The sequence below is a fragment of the Budorcas taxicolor genome, chromosome X, assembly GCF_023091745.1.
Source record: "Budorcas taxicolor isolate Tak-1 chromosome X, Takin1.1, whole genome shotgun sequence".
NCBI lineage: Eukaryota > Metazoa > Chordata > Mammalia > Artiodactyla > Bovidae > Budorcas > Budorcas taxicolor.
Genome location: NC_068935.1, coordinates 62,677,452 through 62,687,315, shown reverse-complemented (window position 1 = coordinate 62,687,315; position 9,864 = coordinate 62,677,452). Strand labels below are relative to the sequence as shown.

Genomic DNA, 9,864 nt, shown 5'->3' with positions numbered 1-9,864 from the left:
CCACCTGTTTGGGTTGTACACTATGAAGAACAATCTGGAAAGAAAGCCCATCTGAATGGCAAGGACAAAGAGCTGCAAATGATAAACATTTCAGATGGCTGCCTGGCAAGGTCAGAGTGCTCTCCAGAAAAGCTGAGGGGCCCCATGACACAGTAGAGCGCTGATTAGAGGGCTTTGAAATTAAGCATGTATGTTCAAACCACAATAGACCCTGTATCACGCCCACTAGGAGGCTTACAGTCAAAAATCATTAAAAAAAAAATTCAGTAACAAGTGGTGGTGAGGATGTTAAGAAATCGAAAAACTTGTGCACCGTGGTAGGAATGGTGTGTCCAGTCCTCCAACAATTCAACAGAAAATCAGCCCCTGTCCCAGCACAGCCCTGTGAATGCACTAAAAACACTGAAACATACACATTAACAGCGTGAATTGGGGCATTCTCTGGTGGTCCAGGGGTTAAGACTCCACACTTCCAATGCAGCAGGGGGGTCTCAGGTTCGATCCCTGGTCACAGAACTAGGATCCCACAAGCCACATGGCCCAAAAAAAAGTTATCAAAAGTAACACGAAAGAACATGAATTATATGGTGTGTCATTCAGATCTGAATTTTTCAATGTATTTTCCAAACGAAATTTGGCTCCCAAGCCATGGTAGCAAGGGCTCCAGTTACAAAGACCAACGTAGCAGCCAAGAGCAGGGCAAGCCTCACCTTCGCCACTTCCTACCCCCTTGGACCTGAAGGTCGTTCACCTCCTCTAAACTTACTGTTCTTGACAGTAAGGCCTCCATCCTCCCTGGAATGATATGTGTTTCCTCATCTACAATGCCGCCGAGAGATGCAGCCCTGGTCGGGAAGGGTGGCCAGGACACCACCTGGTTCTGTGCATACACTTTCCTGATCTGCTGGGTTTGTTGGTTTTCTTAAGATTTATTTATTATTTTTGGCTGCACTGGGTCTTTGTTGCTGCATAGGCTTTCTCTGATTGCAGTGTGGTGGCTTCTCTTGTTGTGGGTCATAAGCTCTAGAGTGTGTGGGCTCCAGAAGTTTCGGCTCACAGGCTTAGTTGCTCCGTGGCATGTGGGATCTTCCCTGACCAGGGATGAAACCCATGTTCCCTGCATTGCTAGGCAGATTCTGAACAACTGGATTTGCTGGGAAGCCTGTGACCTGCTTTTATGTGACCTTGTCCAGTGCTCATATGAGAGGTGAAACTGAGGCACAGAAGGCTGACAAAATGTATGCAAGGTGTCCCAGCTCCTGAACTGCAGACGTCAATGTGGATTTTGAAACTGTAATTAAGTACTGATAACATCAAATTTGGGCTTCTCTGGTGGCTTCCCTGGTACCTTCCCTGGTAAGGAATCCATCTGCCAATACAGGAGACCCAGGTTTGATCCCTGAGTTTGGAAGATCCCCTGGAGAAAGGCAATGGCAACCCACTCTGGTATTCTGGCCTGGGAAATCCTATGGACAGAGGAGTCTGATGAGCTACAGTCCATGGGGTCGCAAAGACTCCGACACGACTTAGCAACTAAACAACAACAAACATCAAATGTAGCATCTTGACCATTTTTAAGTGTCCAGGTTGGCGGCATTAAGTATGTTCATGTGGGTGTGTGTCCATCCCCAGAACTGCCCATCTTCCCCAATGGAAACTCTGTCCTTATTAGACTCTAACTCCCCCTCCCCAGCCTCTGCCCCCTCCCCTTCCTCCTCTCTCTGTCTAGGGTCTGATGATTCTAGGCGCCTCATACAAGTGGAGTCATACTGTGTCTGTCCTTGTGTCTGGCTTATCTCACTGACCATCACACCTTGTTGGTCCAGTGGTGTTGTAGCGGCTGTCTTTTGAAGGCTGAATCACACTCCTTTATGGGGCTGGACCATATTCTGTTCATCCAGGCATGCATCAGTGGACACTTGGGTTGTTTTAAATGTTTCAGTTATTGCGAATAAGGCTGCTGTGAACACAGGGGGACAAGTATTGCTTCAAGGCCCTGCTTTCCCTTATGGTGGGGAGATCCCCTTCAAGCAGGATTCCGGGATCCTATGGTAGTTGTATGTTTGATTTTTCTGGGCAGCTTCAATTTTAAGCCAGGAAAGGCAAGCAAGAAAGCAGTGCAGTTCTAGTTGGCTGCCATCCGCGTAGCAGACAGCAACCCTTCTCCCAGCACCATGTGCTGGTGATGCTTGGCGCACAGAGACTCTGTCAGGCAGTCATTTCAGCAACCACTGTGGCTGAAGCACAGGCATGCTGCATGCAGGCAGATCCTCTAGCGATGTGCTCACACGTAGGCAGGGAGTCCCAGAGAGCAGCACCAAAGGAGGAACTCCCCGGCTGGGTACCCAGGAGCCCCGGGAGCAAACGTCCACAGATTGGGTCCTGCAGCTGGTGGGAGATGGCTCTGGACCACGTGGTGCATCTACAGAAGTTTAGAGCATGTGACAGTGGGCAGTGGGCATGGCTGCTCGTCTCCCTCCACTCCCAGGAAAGGTCTCAGAATGTGCCAGGGAGTGGGTTACACCGAACTCCTGAGGGCGGCTGCCTCTGGGGTGAGAGGGTAGGGTAGGGTCAGGATCCCGATGTGATCTGTGAGGCTGCACGGGATGGCCGAGATAGTGGCAGTGCAAACCCCATGGAAGATGCCCCAAGTGGAAGGCGGGCAGGGCCGAGAAAGATGAGGCAGAAGGAAAACCAGAAGTCAGCGGTTCTGAAGTACAATGGAGGGCAAGGATCCAAGTGAAAAGCAGGAAATGGAAGAAAATACTAGAAATGCATGAAAATGGTTAGAAGGACCCTGGGCCCCATCATTCAGCCCAGGCGGCGGCGGGCAGCCTCCAGGTCACTTAGAAGAAAGGCATCCACGGCTCGAGGGGCACGTGGATCTGCAAACACCAGGAACCTAAGCACCGCTGACAAGGGGCTAGTTACGTGGCTGTCTGGGGGCTCTCTTGGGAACTGGAATTGCCTAATTTCCATTTACCCAAAGATTTCCCCTCATGGAGGCCTTCATAGGAGAGAGGGAAATGCTTACCTGTGGGATGGGGCCAATTTTAAGTGCCGAGAGACAAAACCTCCTTTGTCCTCCAACCTTTGATGAAATGCATTTCGTGAGGTTTGGGCATTTCCTCTCGGCCATGTATTGTGACTGTGAATGGCTTTGGTCAAGTTCAGTTCAGTGAACTTCCTGTGAACAGTGATGATAGCTGCACTGTTTGGTTTCTGAATGTACATTTCAACTATTTTAATTTTTATTCTGAATACTTTTAGAATACATGTTTATAAGGCAAAATATCTGAAGTAGCTATTAGAGATGTTAAGATTTGACAAAGGTATCTGATATGTGCACAAGAACCCCAAAAGCTACAAGGAAAAAGACAGACATATAGAAATCCATGATTAGGGAAAACCTGCAACCACCTTCCTTTAAGAGGCCCACAAAAGCAAAAGACAAATGAGAGTAAGAAAACATGTATCATCCACATGACAGGTGAATGACTAATATAAAACAAGCTTCTGCAAACTTTTGGAAGAAAAAGTCCAAACTGAGGAAAGGATATAAACAATTTATGGAAGAACAAATCCTAATTTTCAATAGAAAGCATAAGCATGAGTTGTGCACAAGTGTGCATGTGTGTGCGTGCATGTGTGTGTGTGTGTGTGTGTGTGTGTGTATGTGTGCAGAGGGGCATGAGTTAAAGTCACAGCAAGATCTTGCCTCGCCCCCATCAGATTGGCACAAAATGAAAAAGCCTGCGACACCTTGCCTGTGGCTGGGGACCCTGGGAGGCCTCTCTGACCACCGTCAAAGACATAGTATTTTTGTGGGAAATACTATTGTCAGTGGGAAAGGCAACGCGAGTGTCCTCTGAGTTGCCCCCTGAGGCTGACTCAGAGGAAGGCAAGCTCTAGGGCACAAATGCAGGAGGTCAGGTGAGGGCAGCACGCATAGATGTGGCTGCAGCCATGCCCAGCACTGACTGGGAAAGACAGGTGCGGGGGCGGGGGGGTGGTGAGTCCGATGTCGGGGCCACTACAACCCTCGTCTTCCCTGCTGTGAGCCTGGATACCTGCGTGATCAGAGCGAAACCGTTACCACTACTTTTGGCAGGGGCAGGAAGGGGCCAGGTGGCCACGCCACGGTCACTGTCTCCTGGGAGAGGTGAGGCCGCACCGTGGACGAGGCTTTGGGCCTGGAGGCTGGCAACCTGCCTTTCTGATGCTCAGTGATGAAATTTGCAGCCCAGTCGAACATCTAAGAGTTTCAGTTTCTGCGGAACGAGGGGGTTGGCACAGATGCTTTCTGAGATCCCACCCAGCTACGGAACCTCTAAATCAGGCCAAATGTGGGGAGTGGGCCCATCTGCCAACCACTGGCCTCTCTGTTGTCCTCTGGCATCTCAGACAGGGCTGGGGCTGGGCTAGGACCAGCCCCAAAAGGCAGGACTCACCAGGGCTGGAGGGGATACAGGAAGCTGTGTGGCTGACGCTGGCCACCCTTTGAGAAACGCTGATCAAATACACAGGCCAGAGAAGGAAGGTTCCAGGCCTCTGGCTTTGGTTGGATTGGCTCAATGCGGGGTCATCTGATTTGGCAAATGAAATCAGAACACCCTATTAAACCTGAATCTGAGATAAGCAATGAACATTTTCTTAGTATAAGCACATGTGCGACACTGGAGACACAGTGGTCCTGAAATATCATTTGTCATCCTGTATTTCATTGGACCATGTCAGGTGGGAGGCCTGCCAGGAGGCAGTGGCTTTGGGCTTCTGAGGGTTTCGGCCCCCCTGAAGTGTCCCTTCCACACGAGTCTCTGCTTTGGGCGGAGTGCACCCTGCCCAGGGTCTCCCCACTCACTCTCCCCACCTGCACACATTGGCGTGTGTAGTTCTCCTGGTCTCAGTGTGCCACTTGTTTCCTGTGGGGACCCAGCTTGACACAGGAGTGGAACGACACCCAGAAGGTTCTCAGGTTATTTATTAAATGGGAATTGGTTAAAAAAAAAAAGAATAAGAATGAAAAACAACTAAATACGTTATGGGTACTTGCGGCTCAAAGATATGGAATCAATGAGGCTATGCAAAGCCCCATTCTCAGGGGACTCACACTGTCAAGGAAGGAAATGGCAACTCTGAGAGAGATAGCAGAGCAGAGGGGAGTCAGAGCGCCCTCCCCCACCCCAATCAGACCCTGGTCCTCCCCCGGCCCTCCACCCTCCCACCTCCATCTCTAACCAAGCCATCCGAGATATCACATGTTCCCCTCTGGCCTCTTCAAGGAGATGTCCTGGCCACTGTGCTCTTGTAGGACATATAGAGCCTTCGAGATAATCGTTGCAGAACAAAGTTGCTTCCTGAGGCAAATGCTGCCCAGTAGGCCCCGCCTCGGGCCCCATTCCTGGGGAGAGGGGCAGAGGTGACGGTTCTCGGCTGGATCCTTCAGGTAATGACTTGGTTGAGACCCACCACCCACTGGGGATGTGCCAGCTGGGACAGAACATCCAGCACCAGGTATCTGGTTTCAAAAGGACCTCGGTAGTTATGGCAACGGTCCACCGGCCAACCCTTGAGGCTCTAGGGACACTCAGGGGACACTGAACAGATGCATGTGGGCTGGCCATCACAAGGAGCCATTTGGCAGGGACAGGGTATCCTCTCCTCTCCACCTTCACCAGTGTCTTTAAAGACCAGATGCCTTTCAGGTGACAGGGGAATGAAACCAGTGTCTAAGGAACATGTTAACAAGCAGGAGAGAGTGCAGAGAGAGTTGGTCTCCACAGGGCAAGCCCAAAGCAGAGTCCTCAGCATCTGTCAGGGTCTCCCACCCCTGGGTGGGCCCGCTGGTTCAGACATCCTCATCTGCACAAAAAGCGTGTTTCAGGGCTCAGTTCAGTTCAGTTCAGTCGCTCAGTTGTGTCCGACTCTTTGCGACCCCATGAACTGCATGCAGTACGCCAGGCCTCCCTGTCCATCACCAACTCCCCGAGTTCAGTCAAACTCACGTCCATCAAGGCGGTGATGCCATCCAGCCATCTCATCCTCTGTCATCCCCCTTTTCCTCCTGCCACCAATCCCTCCCAGCATCAGAGTCTTTTCCAATGAGTCAACTCTTCGCATGAGGTGGCCAAAGTACTGGAGTTTCAGCTTTAGCATCATTCCTTCCAAAGAAATCCCAGGGCTGATCTCCTTCAGAATGGACTGGCTGGATCTCCTTGCGGTCCAAGGGACTCTCAAGAGTCTTCTCCAACACCACAGTTCAAAAGCATCAATTCTTTGGTGCTCAGCCTTCTTCACAGTCCAACTCTCACATCCATACATGACCACAGGAAAAACCATAGCCTTGACTAGATGAACCTTAGTTGGCAAAGTAATAAAAGAGGCCAACTCCAGGGCCCGTGAACCTGAGATCCCATCAAGGGAATCATGGTTCCTAAAGGCCCTGGGTTTATCCATGGGTGACAGACACTTGACACTTCAGTAACCCTAGCTGCTAAGGACATCTGAGCCATCCCCTGGCTCTCAGGGAAGAGCCACCAAACAACATTCTGTTGAGAACTCAACTTTTGTATTTCTTGTGGGTGTTTGTTCATCTAGACGCACCCTGCCTTGTTCCACAGAGGATCTGAAGGGGTGTGGCTTCCATGTGACCTGCTGTCAGCCTGGCAGTCACAGATGTCATGGTGAATTAGTGCTCTGGCCTTTGGATTTCCCCATCAGTCTGCTAGGTGTGTGTTTAATATGACTTTGTCTCCTTGAAGCCAGCTACCTCTGGGGACACTCACTGGTAACCCCAGTGCCTTGCCCGGCACACTGGGCAGAAGCTTGCCCTTCCCCCCAGTCGCCCGCCCATGCTTGGAGCCAACATCCCAAAGCAGACAACCATTCTCTGGCCAACTGTGAGTGTGATGGATTTCTTGGGGGTCACTTCCCCCCAACACTTTATTTTGAGTAGTTTCAAACCACAGAAAAATTACAAGACTAGTACAATGACCCCCACATCCCCAGCCCCTAGATATTTGCTCTAAGCCTTTGAAAGTAAGTTGCAGAAAGCATAACATTTCACAAAATTGAATACTCATGTTCATAATACTGAAGCCTGTAACTTCGAAGGCAGGGACAGTCTTCCGTGTCATCACCCTATGTCATCACACCAAGGACACTGAGCACTGATGACAGAATGCCATCAGTTAGTGCATGTAGACGCTGGGGAGAGGGTTAGTGGTCATAAGCCCCTTCTTCCCACACTTGAACGCATCTTCTCTGCAGGTGGGCACCTTCGGCAGGTATGTAAGCTGGTCAGGAACAGGAAGGCAAAGTGAAACTGAAGCACGTCACAGACTTTGGACCAGAAGTGCCCCGTGAGCTGCTGGAAGAGATGCCACTGTGCGAGCTCATGGTCACATAGCTTGAGGACCACAAAGCCCAGGCAGGAGAGCACGCCCAGAGCCAAGTACATTCCCGAGGAAGAGTTGCCGTGGCGCACCTGGGTGCGCAGGGCCTGGCCCACGGCAGCTGCAATGTGCAGGCCCAGCGCCAGCTCAAACCCACGGGGGTGCAGCAGGGCCAGGCTGTAACTGCACAGGGAGAGGCCCTCGACAGCCAGGAGAAGCCAGGGCTTCCAGCCCCCATCCAGGCAGAGGCACCAGGCCACCGGCCACGCGAAGATGGGTAAGGTGAGCCACTGGTCCAGTACGGCGGTGGGCCGTGTCTGCATCCCAATGCGCAGCCACTGGACCGGGCCATAGACCAGGGCCATGCCTGCGAAGACGTCCTTCAGGTAGCGAGCCCTCCACTTCTCTGCAGGGCCTCCTGGGGCACGGGCCTGGCTCCGCAGCCAGTACACCCCCAGGAACACATAGGCCATGTTAACAAGGGAGTTGAAGGGCATGGCCAGAAAGGCAGGGAGGCTGGTGACCGGGGCTTCCGCATAGTGCTCATAGCCCACTTGGACAGAGACACATTCGAAAATACCAGTGTGGACAGTGGCCACGCAGAAGCAGCTGGCCAGGGCCACATGGAAGAGGGCCTGCCCCGACTCAGGCTTCATCTGGAACCTTAGGTGTGGCCCCAGGATGGGGAGCTCCACAGAGCAGCCGCCTCGGCTATTATTTCAGAATTCGGATAAACGGTTTCTTTTTTTCTTTTTTGCAAAACACTCCTCAGCCTCCCAGCTGAGCCAGCAGGAAGAAGTCCCCGTGATTTCCGACGCAGATGCTGCGACCTTGCCCCAGTGGAGGTAGCGGCTCCGAGGAAGGCAGCGGTTCTGCTGATTGGTTGGCACCAGTGGAGGCCCGTTCTGCCTTCTTCCTTTGTGGTTACAAAAAGAGTGCGGGTAGAAAGAAAACCATCCAAAAAAGCGCCTTCATCTTCCCAATTCTCAGCCTCAGGCTCTGCCAAAGTTTTTATCATGACCCTCTCTCCTGACACCTATGCTGTTCTTCTTTCATCTGCGTATTATAAAAAATCCTGCTCCTCGTCTCCGCTCCCCTAGAACCACTGCATTTAGAGACTTAAATCTTTCCTAGGTCTGTTGTTAAAACCCAGGATATGCTTTCTCACCTCCATGGTACTACAAATGTGGAGTTTTCCAAGCCAGTCCCAAAGCCCTTTGAACTAAATTCCCAGTTAAATTAGAGACATTAGCTTTGGGCCAGATTCTGGAATCTAAGGCAAGGGAATGGTGGGGCGGGTTGGGGGTGGGCAGAGAGGAAGGGCTCAGCTGCTTTGTGGGTGTGAGGCCAGGTAGCAGAGGGAGCCATCCCCCAAGGCCTGCCAACCTGAGTCACCCCCTCTTCTGCCCTCCCCTGAAGTGCCACACCTTCCAAAATCACCTTCTGTCCTTGGCTCACAGGAAAACCTTCCATTTCCTGAAGTCACCGAAGCAGACAGATAATTTAAAAACAATGTGGACTTTTCATGGATTGTCAACTGTTCTGGGGCCAGCTGTGGTATGAGTGGGCCTCATTGCCAAGAAATGTATTAATATTAACAAGAGAAGAGGTTCGGTGCCCTGAAGATGACTCAAAGCCAAGCTGGCAGGCAAGCACACGGGCGTGGGGATGAGAAGAACTGTCTGTGGTCAAATCCAAGCTCCCCCACCTACTAACCCTGTGATCTTGGGCCTTAACCCTTCCAGGCCTCAGTTTGCATACCTGTAGAATGGGGATGTACATCCTAGCAGAGTTGTTGTGTGACCTACATGAGTTCTTAGGTATGCAGACCACTGTTTACTTTTGAGGCCCCTTGTCCCCTCCTGCAGTTTAGGCCCTGAAAGGGCAGGGCCCAGTCTGATCCTGGCGCCTCTCTCCCATGCTTAGCAAAGACCTGCTAATTTTGGTTCAAGCACAAAGTTAGCATCTCTCCTCTGTTGTCATCCTGTTTGCCATTTCATTGCTCTGACTGGCCCTAGGGCCCACCTGTAAGATCCAGGAAATGGCTGGCTGGGCCTCATGGTGACCCTCTCAATCCCCTCCCGCCTCCAGGGAGCCTGTTGTTAAGGGGAGCAGCATTTCCCCAAAGGAAGTGAAGCCCTTGTCCTGACCCTCATCTCAGCCCGTGCCACTGTCGTGCACCTCCCCGTTGCAGCCTCTGGTGAAGGAAGAGTCTTTTAAGTTAGAGGCTGTCCCTCCCCCAGGGTTCCCACTTCCAGGCTTGCCACCGCTCACGTGGTCTGCACACAGCAGCCCCCAGCAGCCCCCTCGAGGACTGCCCCTGTTTAACACCCTTCAGTGGCTGGTTCTCTGCTCACACGTGATCATGCCCCAGCCTTTTGGCCAGACACCAAAGTGCCATGCTCATGCAGTCCTGTGAGTTCCCAGGCATAGTCTGTCTTCCTGCCCTCCTCTGCCTGGCCTGCTGAAG

The 9,864-nt window shown here is 51.8% G+C and overlaps 1 protein-coding gene across 1 annotated transcript; it reads right to left on the bottom strand.

Moving 5' to 3' along the window:
• Positions 1–7,017: 7,017 nt before the first annotated feature.
• TMEM187 (transmembrane protein 187) lies at positions 7,018–8,050 on the bottom strand. The gene has a single exon (XM_052663865.1). It carries the CDS (start codon positions 8,048–8,050, stop codon positions 7,226–7,228), a length of 825 nt encoding a protein of 274 aa, XP_052519825.1. The 3' UTR covers positions 7,018–7,225.
• Positions 8,051–9,864: the final 1,814 nt, after the last annotated feature.

Excerpts from the sequence above, each read along its gene's own strand:
- TMEM187 (XM_052663865.1), bottom strand. The coding sequence starts at position 8,050 with ATGAAGCCTGAGTCGGGGCAGGCCCTCTTCCATGTGGCCCTGGCCAGC.